The 16,178-nt window shown below is 42.9% G+C and overlaps 1 protein-coding gene and 1 long non-coding RNA gene across 2 annotated transcripts in view; one reads left to right on the forward strand and one right to left on the reverse strand.

The window, feature by feature from the left end:
* The window catches only part of MYO1E (myosin IE), a 225,348-nt gene extending 212,031 nt beyond the window's left edge, over positions 1-13,317 (forward strand). Inside the window, exons 26-28 of the mRNA XM_075345717.1 lie at positions 1,779-1,983; positions 7,447-7,616; positions 12,248-13,317. Of these exons, the coding sequence (XP_075201832.1) occupies positions 1,779-1,983; positions 7,447-7,616; positions 12,248-12,324 (452 nt within the window). The 3' untranslated portion in view covers positions 12,325-13,317. The remainder of the gene's footprint in view (positions 1-1,778; positions 1,984-7,446; positions 7,617-12,247) is intronic.
* Positions 1,753-7,340, reverse strand: LOC142303881 (uncharacterized). The gene is made up of 2 exons (XR_012753055.1): positions 7,244-7,340; positions 1,753-2,214 (listed from the first exon to the last, which is right to left on the reverse strand). It is a non-coding gene; the product is annotated as an uncharacterized LOC142303881 (long non-coding RNA).
* Positions 13,318-16,178: the final 2,861 nt, after the last annotated feature.

Here is a 16,178-nt window from a genome sequence, read left to right on the forward strand (position 1 = left end):
TACCGTAATTCCTCAAGGCGACAGATTGTGACAGATTCAAAACGCAAGTGTGAACTTAGCCTAAGGGAACGGCCGAGATGAATCCCCACATGTGCCACTGGTTCATCAGGGAAGAGAAGCTAGTGCTGTATATAATGGAAGTGTAACATGAGCAGCATCTACTGCCTGACGTGATGGACCTCCCATTGTTCTCCCCCTTTTAATAGCAAGGATGTAGAACAATATCTCTAATAGTAGAAGCCTTGTGAGCAGTCATTAGACCATACAATGGCTGCTGGTGGAGGAGCATGTGACCAGACTGGTTTATCAACCTCCTGCAGTTGTAAAACCCCTCACGCGGTAAAGTATTGGAGGAGGCTGATCACATGCTTTTCCACTTATAGCCATTGTATGGACAGAAGTGCTGGTCAGTGTGGAGAGCTGCACCAACCAGACAAAATGGCTGCCCTCTTTATCTCAAACGGTCAGTGAGATTGTTCAGAAATCTAAGGTTATGTTCCCACAATGAGTTATTGCTGCTCCATGTTTTTGTTGCACAAAAAATGCAGCTTATTTGTTCCAACAAAGTGGATGGGATTTCTAGAAACGTAATGTAAACCGACCTGCGGTGCCTGTGTGAAATCCGCCACATGTCAACTTCTCCTGCAAGTACGCTGCATTTTATGTGCACATTTTCCTTATAGGCTTATATTGCATACAGAAAGTCCACAGGTAAATATAAGTAACCTAGTTTTTCTAATAAATGCAGAAATGCTGCAGAACATCAAAAACTCACCAAATGCTCATCTTTGTAGTGTAGCCTAACAGGAATGTTTGTAACCAGTTTTTCTCTGAGCTCCTCTTAGCTGATTTATGGCCACATACTGTATTAAAGGGAATCGGGAGGTTTTTGCTATGTACTCTGAGCGCAAAGTGATGTAGAGGCTGAGAGCCGGATTCCAGTGATGTGTCACTCACTGGGCTGTTTGTTGTAGTTTAAATAAAATCAGTGTTTTATTAGCGAGAGATTATATCTAGGGGACTAGTTGTCTTGTGCCTCCTAGTCAACTGTTCTCTATAACCCCCACCTCCATCACAGATTGGCTTTCTGTGTACACTGTACATTGACAGAAGGCTGCTAATCAGTGGTGTGGGCGGAGTTATACAGAGTTTAGTATTGTGAGCTCTGCTAGATCTGCAGCAAAGAAAACAGTAATTGTATCAAAATCACAGCATGCAGAGAAGCAAGTGACACTGCTGGAATTAGGGTCTGAGCCCGTACATCATGCTGCTCTCAGATTACTTAGGAAAAACCTGGTCACAGATTCCCATTAAAGATTAATGTGCAGTGAAACAAAGCGCTGGTAAAAGCAAAAATTTGCATCGAAACCCAATTTACAAAATTATTTTTAACCCAAAATACATGTATTTATGTAATTAAAAAATAATTGTCCCCAAAGTGAGCTTGTCCCTTTAAAGCATCGGCATGACAGTGGAAAAGGGAGGATGTTGTGAATGGAAGAGGACATAATGAATGTTCTGTCCAGTGCTGGGGACACTGGGTGGGAGCATGACACCAGGAGAAGAGCTGTAAATATAAATGGACATGGCACGCAGGACCAAGCTAATAGTGACCTATAGAACTACGGAAAGGCAAAATGATAATGACAGGCGGTTAGGTCAGACTTATAGACAGTGTCTTTGCTTTGTATTTAATAACTTTCCCTCAAATAAAATATCAAAAATGAGTTATCGATTTTATCATTTCACCAATTAATGTGTGGTCTCTTTAATTGTAGGGTCCCACCAGAATGGAGTAATGCAGAATAACCAATATGGACAACAGCAGAGGTCTGGAAGGCAATATAACAACTCTAAAACATCACATCAGCCCTCGGACCACCCATCTTTACCAAGGCAAATGGCTGGAGCAGCGGCACCCAGAAATCCACTGCATCTCCAAAGTCTGGACTTCCTTCGTGTGCCGGACCAAGGTGTAGCTGGGTAAGGAGATATTTAAACTAATGCTGACTAACAGTTCTTAATTTCCGGAACATGTAAAGCATATATTCTTCTTGGGGCACCATTATACGGTTTAGATTGGTTTAGATCTGAGAGCCAGCTTTTGGACTCGGCGTCACTGACCCATAAGCTTTCCAGTCATCCATAGTTTACAGTGCACATCATGAGTATTACAGTGTCCAGCTTCTCAAGGGAGCATGGGGAGGTTTCCGTCTGAAAGGTCAGAATAACAAAATGTTAGCTGGCAGAGGGGAAATAAAGAGACGATTGAGCAGAGTATTCCACAGCGATGAGCAGAGTCCTGGAATAACTCTAGATTTTCACACATGTATAATGACAGTCTTAATTTCATATTTAGTCAAGAAAAGAACAACTGGAGTCTATCCATCTATCTGGAGTCTATTTGAACTTCAAAACAGCTGACCGTACCAGAAGATAGGAGACATACCTTTTTGTTCTAGTCATAGCATTGAGAAAATAAATGTCGCAATGTCACTGTAAGATAGCGAGGGAGAGGGGCTCCTATCCTGTCCCTCACTCTAGAGGTTCCTAGGCTATTCCTAACCTCAGGGTTACCCCTAATGTTGGAGTATCAGGACTGGCTATGCTCCTGACCAGAACTAATCTGATTCCCCCCTCTCACCTGAGAAGGAAGGGGCAGGAGTGAGGTGGTAACACAAATTAAGACAGACAGAGAAATAAATTCTGACACTGTAAACACACAGGAACAAACAATGAAAGATTCAGGAGAAAAGCAAGAGCAGGAAGGTAGCAACAAATAGACAACAAGAGTTAACTCCACAACCACACACAGCAACAAGTACTGCAACCACCAGGTAGTCTGGATCACAACACTGCACGAGAACAGCTTAGATACACTATAGCTGACATAGAAGGAAGGATCTAGCCAGCATATAGGAGGGAAGCAGATGTGATTGGCTCCCCCACAACATGTTATCAAAGGAGACTAACAAACAGAGATTAATTCTTGCTAGCCTGTCTATGAACTACCAATCTGTTGGTCAACACCCGAGTCTGCCTGCTCTAATTACAGACATCAGAGAAGTTATCAGGTGGACTGTCAGAATCTGTAGTCTGAACAGATCTCGACACCGCCATGACAGTCGTCAATGTTTGTAAAAAACCTTCAGTGTGACAAAGCTTTATTCTGTCATATTCTGCTCTGAAGTGCTCAGTGCAAAAGTGTACTTGGTTCTTTGCATTAAGAGCTTCACAACGTCTTCCTTACACACCTCTAAATGGCATTACAGCACCTCAGGTAAGATGACAGCATCTGGCCTGGTTTAAATAGTTTTCTTGCATTGCTGTCATCACATCAAATGCGCTGCAGCCAATCACTGAGTTCAGTGGCTCTCACAATTTAGACAGCATGAAATATTGAGAAACTATAGTTTTCCTTAAAATGGTGAACCCATTTTATTAGTATATGCTTTTAATATGTAACAGAGCCACCACCTATCCCCTAGTGGCTTAAAATGTAGCAGTGACCCCATTGAGTAACGCAAGCCTGAGGGCCTCTATGTAATTGCTATCCTTTTTCTCCCACCTACAGCCATTGCTTTGCTCCTAGTCATATTTTTTTGTATTGTTAGCAAGTTCGCCAGTAATCTTAAAGGGTAATTGTGCTTTCAACTAGCTATGCAGAATACGGTCTGGTGTGTGTAAATGAGGAGTAGCAATATATCTGGCCATTATGTGATTTTATATCCTGCATTCTGACCAGTTTTCCCCTGCATGCTCTATCTGTAACCTGCAATCCACTGTTTGCTGGGGAAGGGGACAAGAGAAAGTGATCTCCCACATGGTATGGCATCACAGCACAGGGAGGGAAGTGCATGCTCTTCATTCACTCACATAGACCTGCTACACCAGCCTGTCCGATATTATACAGCAGAGCTGAGCTGTGTTGATCTGAATGAACCTCTGATGTGAAGTAACATAGTTGTTATTGAGCTCTGGACCATGTTTTTCTGTCTGCCTCTGTTCCCTTCCCTGCGGCTCGCTCTTCCTCCACCTCCATAGAGGATAATGAGCGGTCATATCACGCCTGCAGTCCGTCTCCTCCGAGCAAGAGCTGCACTTTCACAGTGGATGGTGAGTTCAGGAGGCAAGGGGAGGGGAAGAAGTGGCTGATAAGTGGAGAATGAGGCTGATTTCTCTCATAAGATATATTACAAATTTTCTTACAAATTCTGAATATTGGTTTATGCCAAGTCTGTTGAAAGTACAGTTCAGTTTTAAGCTCGTGTCTTGGGGTACCTGCACGGATAGCAGAATTGCTGCAGATCTTGTTCCCCATTCACCTGAAACAATAGCATGCAGATGGACTGATTTTTAGTCAGACATTTTTTTGATACGTAGCATGGTAATTTATCCTTTCTAGAGAAATGTTGCAGTAATGCTTTTATCACTGCTTTCTTGTCACCAAATTTTGCCATGTGGCTGCAGTCTTAGCCCTGACAGTCTAGAAAGATTTCAGCTGGATCGTTTTGCTCACATTTAGACTGAGGCCACACAGGAATTTGTGAGTGTTCGCATGACACACTGCTCACGCTCGCAGCATAGCAGGAGGCGAGTGTCATGCGACTGTGTACCGCGAGAGCAGTGCCATGTTTCTCTCGCCCTATAGACTTGCATAGTGAACTGTTTTCTCGTTCCGATTAGGGCTGAGAAAAGAATCGCTCATGGGAGCTGCCCCATAGAGTAATATTGGTCCGAGTGGAATGCGATTTTTATTTATTTTTTTTATTTATTTATTTTTTTTTTTATTGCATTCCACTCGCACCGTTTTTCTCGCTATGTGTCCTAGGCCTTACTGTTCTGACCTCTCAATTCTGCACTACTTGAAAATGCTGCAATGATCTGGGCACTAGTAGTTCTAGTATTGTAGCCATTAATTGTAATGGGGATTGCCCAGTAGAAATAATGGTACATATTTCATATTAATACTGTCGAATTTTTAGTGAAAAGTTTGGACTAAACAGTTCAGACTTGCCAGATTTATCACAATATGAACTACTATGATAAACCTAACACTTTTTAAGGCTGTCTTCCTATTTTATTTGATGGCTTTCTTTGTACGACAATTTTGGCACGCAATGCCACATGTAGGGCCGTGCCCCTTTTCCAGCCTATTCCCTTCAGAGAGGCCATGTGCCATTGTCGGACAAAGCACAAAGTGTCTAATATATATATATATATATTAGTTCAAGTCATAAAAGACAGTGTTTGTTGTTTTTCTGTTTGTTTTTTTGGCAGGGAAGAGGAAGGGGCACAAATTGAACCAGAATTCTTTCTTTTGCACTTTGCTTGGTAGCTCTCCCCTAGTGTGGGATATTTTAAATTACAATTACTTTTTTAGGAGCACTTGCAGTTGAATTTCTGTGTCTGCTTCTAGCTCCTTGCACCCTTCACCTTTCCATAGAATCTTATGAGCACCAACTACCTTATCTCAGTAATGGGAAAATCTGTCTTCACTGCATATTGATTTTATCTTCAGAACTGAGAGTAACTGATCAGTCCAGGAGGAGAAAGACGCAGATTTGTCTCAGAAAATGTATTATAAAATTGACTATTGAAATAAAACTTAAAAGGACAATTAATTTTTTTTCTGATTTCACTGCATTTATCTATTCTTTACTAATTCATGCATGTAATATTCAAAACCTAGGTCTGTGTGGTCTTACACAAATCCATACAGCGATACCAAATTGTTAATGCATCATCTGGAAAAGATCTCGTTTGACATTCGAAAGAAAAAAAACCTTTATACTGAAGACAGCAGAAAAGTCTTGATGTTTCAGCTTAAGGATATTTTTTTTTTGCTGTGTTGCAAATGGAGACACGGTTGTGCTGTGAGGAACAAGAGACCACAGAAAAAGTGCCCACTGCGACTCAAAGCCTCTTTGTGCTCGGCAGCTGCTTCTAACCAACTTACTGAGACAATGTTGATTTAACTACAGTAAGGGTCTAGTGTAAAACCGCAGGTCGCAATAAAATGTGCCATTATACAAGTCTTACACACAAGAAAGCAGCCTGCTCCATGAAAATGCACATAGTCTGCAGAGCGGGCTGATAACGGAAACACAGAAGAAATAGATACGGCTTTATAAATAGTCCGCGATTGCGACACTTAGCACAAGGGAAATTCTGGTCTATTCCAAGAACAACATATAGCGTAGAGCATGGCGGTAAATTTATTGAACACCTATAATTACATGAAATCTAGCTGAGGTTTAGATGGGAGTGAGATGTCACGCTGTATGCGATTAATTGTGGACTCGCTATGCAATGATGTATATAGGCAGGAAATGAAGTCCAGATTCTTTCGATTTTTCCGGATTGTTCAGTAATTGTAAATTAATTTGATGCCATTGAAACTTAAAGGGAAGGAACCATCAGGATTTTCATATATAAAGTAAAGCAGTTGCTATACTGGCACTCTGATGCTGAATGCAAGCATATATTTTGTTCAGGGATTAGATGTTTTTTTTCAGAAATATGTGCAAGTAAAGTTCCAGCAATCACTGCTATTTGATTGACAGGTGCAACAGGAAGGGAATATGTGGGTCAGGCCTAGCGATCTATTCCCGCCCCTGTCTGCCTACGTCAGAATTAACATCTATGACGGCGACAGGTGGGAGGAAAGAAAGGCAGGCTAATAGGGATGGGAATAGATAAAAAAAAATACGACCTGCATATATCCTTCCTGTTGCACCTGTCAATCAAATAGCGGTGTATTGCTGAAACTTTACTTGCACATATTTCTGAAATAAAACATCCACTCTTAGAACAAAAGGTATGCTTACATTCAGCATTATAGCAACAGTATAGCACTGGCTTTATATATGAAAACCTGCTGGTTGGTTCCCTTTTAAGAAACTGCTATTTTTGCCGGTGTCACACTTGCAACTGACTCGCGAGAGAATCGAGTCACATCACCCAGCATGACCTGCCGCTCTCCGTGCAGCTGCATAGAAATACATATAGCTGCACACTCTTGTCCGGAGAGTGGAAGACCTTGCCGGGTGATGTGACTCGATTCTTGGTAGAGTCACTTGCAAGTGTGACACTGGCCTTATTCAGGAATCTGCAGTCACAGTCCATTCCATACATAAGATGAATCAATATGACTCCGTGTAGTTACTAAAGATTATCTGATGTATGGACCTTGTAAAATGAAGATGATACTTTCCAAGTTCAAAATTGTAAAAAAGGTTACCTTGGAGTGTCGTTGTTTGTCTGCGGCAATCATCATGTGACGCTGGTTGCTGCCTACAGCTGGAGACGAAAAGCCAATGCTTCTAACACTCCCTCTATCCTTGTGCGACAGTGCCACCTGCCGGTCAATCATTGAATAGCTCTGAAGTAAATTCTGAGATGGGCTTCATGATTTATGGCAAAACTTTTTATTTTATTTTACAGTGCACGTCGACAGACATCAAGCCGCCCCCCTCCAGGTGGAGGAAGACCAAAACCTCAGCCGAAGCCCAAACCTCAAGTGCCACAGTGCAAGGCCCTGTATGCGTATGATGCACAAGATACAGATGAGCTCAGTTTTAATGCCAATGACATCATAGAGATTATCAAAGAAGGTAAAGTGCTCAGTCTAAACTGTATGACATGGTTACATATTTTTTCTGTTGCTGTAGAGCTGTCTATCACTAAATACTAGCTCCAAGATCTCACAAAGCTTTAGAACGACTGCATCCACACATTTGCCATTATATACCTTTAAGAATGAACACCATTTGTATTGAAGAATATATCAATCCATTCTTGCAAGTCTGATCCCAATGGTCTCTGCCACTTCTATGCTTTACTATTTGTATACTTTCTCAAACTTAGCCTCATCACTTACCAATCCCACCCAGTAAATGGTTGGGAAAAACGCAATAAAACCAGTGAAGATTTGTTTGTTTTTTTTTTGCCCCCCATCCTATCCTCAATATGTGCCCCAAAATTTACCCCAATAAGGTGCTATTAAAAAAAACTCAACCTACCAAAAAAAGCGTGAAAAAATAGTTTGTTGCATCTAGCCTAACTTTACAATAAATTGTTACGACAGCCTTCTGTAGACCGCTTTTTGATGGGTTTTTTTGTTTGTGTTTTTGTACTGAAGTTTTGTTGCAATGTGATTCAGCTTAATTCACGGCCTTGACTGGTGAGGTGTAAAAAGTGCAAGACCAGAATTCAAGTGCATAACTTTCTTCATCGTTAGCTCAGTGCTTGTATTTACAGGTCTGAAGCTTGTAGTTTCATGATCTCCAGGTTCTGGGTTCTGACAGGTTCAGTGAGCATAGTGCAGATCTACATTTCTACTCACATTCGCACACACATTTATCCATCCAGAACGTCTTGCTAGTAGTAAGCTACAGATTTCAATACTGTCAATGATGATCCACATCTGGTGTAAATACACTGCATACTACGACATGAGCCTATTGTCACGTTAATAAATATCTTTGATATGTTTCTAATATGTCAAAATGTGTTTGAAAAGTGGCTAGAACTTCAGAGCAGCATTCCCTGCCAATTATTTATTAAAGAGAATCTGACACTAGGTTTATGCTTCTCCGTCTGAGGGCAACATGAAATAGGGACATAGACTCTGATTTCAGTACTATGTCATCCACTTGCCTCCTTTGTTGTAAATTACAGTTTTATCTGCTGCAGCTCTGATAGTCTCCTCAATGCTGAGCCACGTCTAATCCTGCCCATGTCACTGATTGGGAGCATTCTGCCTATGCAGTGTACAATCAGTGGTGGGGGTGGTGCTAGCCAGAGCTCTTGAATATAGCATAACAGAGGACTAGAGAAGATGTAGAAGAGGGCTGGAAGAGTTCCAGGAAGTATTTTATCAAAACTATAATACATATTAGGATTTTTACTCCTACTACTCTCTGCACTTAGTTGGGGCAGCATCCCTAGTGACAGATTCTCTTTAAGTGGCAGTAACTGCAATAGTTTGAGCCTGGCTTTGTTTCTAGCCACCCCAAATACATCAAGTGGGTATGCTTCATATTAATGACTACAGAACCATTCAGATGGCACATAATTTGTTTCCTTAAATGTCTCTAACATTAACTTTTAAAGGTACTCTGTACTTGGTTTGAAACGTTATTCTGTGCTGACATACACTCCTTGGTTTGCCAAACGTTGAAAGAACATCACAATTGTTATACTCTTAATATATTGTAGTCATCATATTATATGGCACTGTGTACTTAAAACTGCCCATGTACTTCTTCAATTTTCCATTCGGTCTATGACATCACATGGTTAAAACCAGACTAGCTGAATCCTTCTAATCTCTATGGGCATACAGAAAGTCTCTTTTCTCATCATTAAAGGGGTTATCCGGCTTCTTTGACTTTTTTTTTTTATTTCCCTATTGGGCTACATTGGGGCAGGTAAGTAGATAGAGACCACTTACCTGCCCTGCTGTCAGCCCCTCTCCCCCGGCTCAGAGCGGTCATGTGACCGCTCCTGCCGCGATTTTGCTGCTTCCGGTCTTTGCACGTCTACATGGGCAGGGCCATGTTGACATGCAAATGTGGAGCAGCATGTCACCTCCCTGCTGGGTGTCTACAGTGCGAGGAGTCACCGCCCCCTTCCCTGCACCCTCCCACACATTCCCCCGCACCTCCAGTAACCTCCCCCTGCACTGCTGTGGGGGTCCGTGACCTGGGGGCGGGGCCTGGCGGCAGCTGCCGTGGTGTCAGCTCCGGCACCGGGCCCCCTGCCCAGGATCGCACATTCAAATGTACCGGCATCACAGATCACCGATGCCGGTACATTTGAAAGTGCTGATGAGAAGCAGCGCAGCGCTGCTGCTCATCACTGTCCCTCCGGCTGTCTGTGCAATCTGCAGCACAGCGGTGACGTCACTACTGTGCTGAACAGAGCACAGACAGCGCACGAACGTGCAGGAGCGGCGGGGACCAAGGACAGGTGAGTATGTACTCCACATGTGTTCCCTATGGGGATGGGGATGGGGGGGCTGGCAGAGCCATATGTGTGCGTGTGCAGAGCCATGTGTGTGCGTTTACGGTGCAGAGCCATGTGTGTGCGTGTACGGTGCAGAGCCATGTGTGTGCGTGTACGGTGCAGAGCCATGTGTGTGCGTTTACGGTGCAGAGCCATGTGTGTGCGTGTACGGTGCAGAGCCATGTGTGTGCGTGTACGGTGCAGAGCCATGTGTGTGCGTGTGCGGTGCAGAGTCATGTGTGTGCGTGTACGGTGCAGAGCCATGTGTGTGCGTTTACGGTGCAGAGCCATGTGTGTGCGTGTGCGGTACAGAGCCATATGTGTGCGTGTGCAGAGCCATGTGTGTGCGTTTACGGTGCAGAGCCATTTGTGTGCGTGTACGGTGCAGAGCCATGTGTGTGCGTTTACGGTGCAGAGCCATGTGTGTGCGTGTACGGTGCAGAGCCATGTGTGTGCGTGTACGGTGCAGAGCCATGTGTGTGCGTGTGCGGTGCAGAGTCATGTGTGTGCGTGTACGGTGCAGAGCCATGTGTGTGCGTTTACGGTGCAGAGCCATGTGTGTGCGGTACAGAGCCATATGTGTGCGTGTGCAGAGCCATGTGTGTGCGTTTACGGTGCAGAGCCATGTGTGTGCGTGTACGGTGCAGAGCCATGTGTGTGCGTTTACGGTGCAGAGCCATGTGTGTGCGTGTACGGTGCAGAGCCATGTGTGTGCGTGTACGGTGCAGAGCCATGTGTGTGCGTTTACGGTGCAGAGCCATGTGTGTGCGTGTACGGTGCAGAGCCATGTGTGTGCGTGTACGGTGCAGAGCCATGTGTGTGCGTGTGCGGTACAGAGCCATATGTGTGCGTGTGCAGAGCCATGTGTGTGCGTTTACGGTGCAGAGCCATGTGTGTGCGTGTACGGTGCAGAGCCATGTGCGTGCGTTTACGGTGCAGAGCCATGTGTGTGCGGGGGCGGTGCAGAGTCATGTGTGTGCGTGTACGGTGCAGAGCCATGTGTGTGCGTTTACGGTGCAGAGCCGTGTGTGTGCGTGTACGGTGCAGAGCCATGTGTGTGCGTTTACGGTGCAGAGCCATGTTTGTGCGTGTACGGTGCAGAGCCATGTGTGTGCGTGTACGGTGCAGAGCCATGTGTGTGCGTGTACGGTGCAGAGCCATGTGTGTGCGTGTACGGTGCACAGTCCGATGTGGGGCTGTTATTTGCAATGCTGTAGTGATACCAGGTCAGGTGCTGGGGAAGAATATACTGACAGGGAATGTGTGCAGGGGGCGGGCAGAGGGTGCGGCTGGACACTGGGGTGGGGCTGGACACTGAGGCTGGGCGGTGACAGCTGTGACTGGGAGGTTTTGCACAGGAAGTGGTCAGTTTGCTAGAGCTGAATGTAAACAAGAAGCTGCAGAGAATAAAGGTATAATTCAAGAGGAACAAAAGTTAGAAAACAAAAAATAACAATGTAGGTGTGATTTATATGACAATACAGCACAGATAAACTCAAACATTTTTGTTAAGCTAATGTCGGACAACCCCTTTAAGTCTACAAATCTAGGTTACTGAAACACTTTGTATTTCTACTGATGACTTGTGCAGGGAAAAAGAACTTCCTATTTCCTACATACAGCTTAGAAGGATTCAGCTAGTCTGTTTTTAATCACATGATGTCATAGCCCTAATGGAAAGTAGAAGAATTAACTGGGTAGAGGGTCAAAATGATAATATATTGCAGTCATCATATTATATAGCCATATGTACTGAAAATTTAAGAGGGTAAACCCTTTAGTGTGAGTGTTCTTTAAGTGCACCTTCCCACCTTCTTGTTTGCATTCTATTTCTGCCCTTCTCTGGTTGTATAAAGTCAGAGCTGTCAATCAAAGTAGAAGTGGGTGAAGATGGAGGCAGAATAAACAGATGGGAAGGTACACTTAAATGTTTGGCGTGGCACTTAAGTGTACCTTCCCATCTGCTCAAATGCAGAGTGCCTGTACTTTTTCAGCACAGAATGACTGATCAAACCAAGTCCCTTTTAACAGGAAGGATTATAGGGAGCCATGTAATTTAGATTTAGGGCCAGTGACTTCATTATTCTTCAGGAGTGCTAATGAACATTTTATATATTCTCCAGTCAGATCTCGTGGTTCATAATAAAAACTCTCATGAACTCACTGTGACAAACACTTTCGTACAAATACATGTAGTATAGATGATTTAACATGTTTCTTTTCCCGTCACTTTCAGATAACTCAGGTTGGTGGACCGGAAGATTACGGGGGAAACAAGGACTTTTTCCAAACAATTATGTCACCAAGATCTAAGACAGACTGTGCAAATGAGACTTGAGCCCGTAACCCTTCTCTATTTAACGCCTTCCAGTAATTGTCAAATAGGGGAGACGTGCCTCACCTTGTAGCACACTGCCTGTGAAGCCCAAACCAAACTGTAGCACCGCGAGAGCTAAACACTACAGAATACGGACACCAAAGACCTGAACTGGACGATATTTATTACACTTTATCCTACTCGGGGACTTTCTTTTTGCTGAGTGGTTATAATGCATTGCTGAGCAGTGTGTTACAGGCCTCCTGTGGCATGAGGGTTATGGCGTGAATGGAGTTATGCTGGGATTTTCTACCTAATGATGGTTGTGTGGTAGTAAGTGCCTCTTTCGTTTACTGATGTTAAATTATACAAAGATGAATTATATGCACCGTTCCTCACTCCATGTGCTCCTGGATGAAGAAAATGTTTCATAAGCTGCTAATGCATCACTAACCAATGGAGGAATGTGTAAGTGTTGGATTCAGTACGAATGTATGTGCTAATGAATGATAACTGAATATCTCCATAAGGCACTGCATATCGAAGGTGATGTGTATTCACTGCACAGTTGCATAGTCTTATATTGAAATATGGCTGGCCCATGTTAATATCTTGGTATAGAATGCTGTTACCTGTTACAGGAAGCATCTCATTCTTTTTAGCTGTAAATTTATATAGCAAATCATATATACTGTACATATATATATATATACAAAATTAATGTTATAACATGTATGGATGTATAACCTAGGACTCTACTGTACTATCTTTGCAAATTTTAGGGCTAATATATCAGGTACTTATGAAATATGCACTTAAAACCATGTTTTTAATGCTTTTTAGCGTTTGCTATTGCTTATACGATGGAAATTCCTTGACTATTGAAAATTTCCTGAATACCAATTAACAGAAGCCAGCCCAATCCAAGCAGATATGCTGTCTACAAATGTAATAGGCTATTTAATAAAAATCATTCTGTTTTTTATCCACATTGGTGTTTGACAAACTTTGGCAAATTAAAACTGCAATCAGGAACAAGTGTGTAGCGCTCTGTGGCCGAAAATCCCGCAAGTGACAACTGTACGTAACAGTTGACACCTGCAGGCATCGGCCTCGACTGGTTTTGGAAGTGATTGGGGCCGATTAACCCCTTAAATACTGCTGTTGCAGTATCTTACAGATTAGAAGGGGGTTAATAGACCCCCTTTGACATGATAGGCCAATCGTTGCCATGGTACCATGAGGTCATCTGATGACCCCAGGGTGCTGTGGCCTATTAGGCCATGTGCGCACTAGAAATTGACTTTCTTAAGGAAAAACCTCACCCTCTAAAAGAGTCCCGCACCTGCGGTAAAAAAACGCACCAAATCCACATGCGGTTTTACCGTGATTTGCCACGGATTTGCCGCAGGTTTTTACCATTATCTATGGCAAAAAACACAGGTATCTGCGGAAAAGAAGTGACTTGCACAGCGGAAATTCCGCGGGTAAATCCGCAGGTATAAAAAAAATGCAGTGTGCGCACAGCATTTTTTTTATACCCACAGGTTTTGCTGGGGAATGACTGCAGAAATGTTAGAAACAAATCTGCGGTAAAATCCGAGGCAAAACCGCAGTAAAATCCGCGGTAAATCTGCAGCGTGCGCACATAGCCTTAGAGCCTGTTTGACAGATCCTGCTATAAGCAGGGTCTGTGAACAACTGCTTGGTCTCCTGCTCTGCAGCACACAAGTAGTGCATTACAGGAGACCAGTGATCAAAGGAAAAAATATTTATGACCCACAGTGGGACTAAGTGAAAAGGTAAAAGACAAGTTACAAAAGTTAAATAAAATGCTTTAAAAAAAAAAAAAAAAAAAAAGGAAAAAAAAGCACACACAAATTACAAAATCCCATCTTGCCACTAAAACACACAGCCTTTTCCTTTCTCGCCTTTTCATTGGGGGACGACACTGTCTGTGTCCCCCAATGAAAGGCTCCAAGGAAGACATTTTACGGTGAGTACACAAAAATGTCATTGTTAAAACAAAAATAACCAAAAGGTACACAATTTGTACTGCCGTGTCATCATGCTGATGCACAAACAATTGAATACAAAGCAGTTAAAAATTTAAATGTAAAAAAAAAAATAGTATAAATGAAAACTGAAAACAGTCCCGCAAAAAAAAAAAAGCCATAATATACAGTCATATGAAAAAGTTTGGGCACCCTTATTAATGTTAACCTTTTTTCTTTATAACAATTTGGGTTTTTGCAACAGCTATTTCAGTTTCATATATCTAATAACTGATGGACTGAGTAATATTTCTGGATTGAAATGAGATTTATTGTACTAACAGAAAATGTGCAATCCGCATTTAACCCGTTCACAACCATGGACAGATATATCCGTCATGGAGCGTGTCCCGTTAAGCCCCGCCCCCTGCCGCGGGCAGGCGGCGGCGGTCGGCACACATCAGCTGTTTTCAACAGCTGACATGTGTGCCTGCTAGCCGCGGGTGGAATCGCTTCCACCCGCGGCCATTAACCCCTTAAATCTCGCTGACAAAGTCTGGCAGCAAGATCTATATGCGCGCGGCCATGTTTTTTACTTACCGCCGCCCCCACCGGAAGTCACGTGTGTGATCACGTGACTTTCGGTGGTTGCCATCGTAGCACAGGGTTATGTGATGATGCCTGCAGCTATGATGTTTCACTTTCGTTTTCCCTCAGCCGCGAGCAGAGAGAAACAGAAAGTGACTGAATCTGCTGTTTACAGCTCTATAGCTGTGATCAGCTGATAGATAAGAGCGATCGGATTGCTGATTGCTATAGCCCCCTAGGGGGACTAGTAAAATAAAAAAAAAAGTTTAAAAAAAAACCTCAAAAAAACTAAAAGTTCAAATCACCCCCCTTTCCCCCCTTTGGAAATGAAAGGGTTAAAAAATAAATATACACATATTTAGTATCGCCGCGTTCAGAAATGCCCGATCAATCAAAATATAAAATCAATTAATCTGATTGGAATTTTTTTGCCACTACGCCGTTTACCAAACGCCAAAATTACGTTTTTTGGTCGCTGCAAGTTTTATGCAAAATGCAATAACAGGTGATCAAAATGTAGCATCTGCGCAAAAATGGTACCATTAGAAACAACAGCTCGAGACGCAAAAAATAAGCCATCACTGAGCCATAGATGCCAAAAAATGAGAACGCTACGTGTTTCGGAAAATGGCGCAAAACGTGCGCCACTTTTATTGGACAGACTTGTGAATTTTTTTTAACCCTTTAGATACAAGTAAACCTATACATGTTTGGTGTCTACAAACTCGCACCGACCTCAGGCATCATACCCACACATCAGTTTTACCATATAGTGAACACCGTGAATAAAACATCCCAAAAACTATTGTGCCATCACACTTTTTTTGCAGTTTTTCCACACTTGGAATTTTGTTGCTGTTTTCCAGTACACCATATGGTAAAACTTATGGTTTCATTTAAAAGTACAACTTGTCCCGCAAAAAACAAGCCCTCATATGGCAAGATTGCCGGAAAAATAAAAAAGTTACGGCTCTCGGAAGAAGGGGAGCAAAAAAACAAAAACGCAAAAACGGAAAGTGCCCCCGGGCTGAAGGGGTTAAACAACATTTGACCGGGCACCCTTATCAATTTCTTGATTTGAACACCCCTAACTACTTTTTACTGACTTACTAAAGCACTAAATTGGTTTTGTAACCTCATTGAGCTTTGAACTTCATAGGCAAGTGTATCCAATCATGAGAAAAGGTGGCCACTTGCAAGTTGTTCTCCTATTTGAATCTCCTATGAAGAGTGGCATCATGAGCTCCTCAAAACAACTCTCAAATGAT

The sequence above is a fragment of the Anomaloglossus baeobatrachus genome, chromosome 4, assembly GCF_048569485.1.
Source record: "Anomaloglossus baeobatrachus isolate aAnoBae1 chromosome 4, aAnoBae1.hap1, whole genome shotgun sequence".
Taxonomy (NCBI): domain Eukaryota; kingdom Metazoa; phylum Chordata; class Amphibia; order Anura; family Aromobatidae; genus Anomaloglossus; species Anomaloglossus baeobatrachus.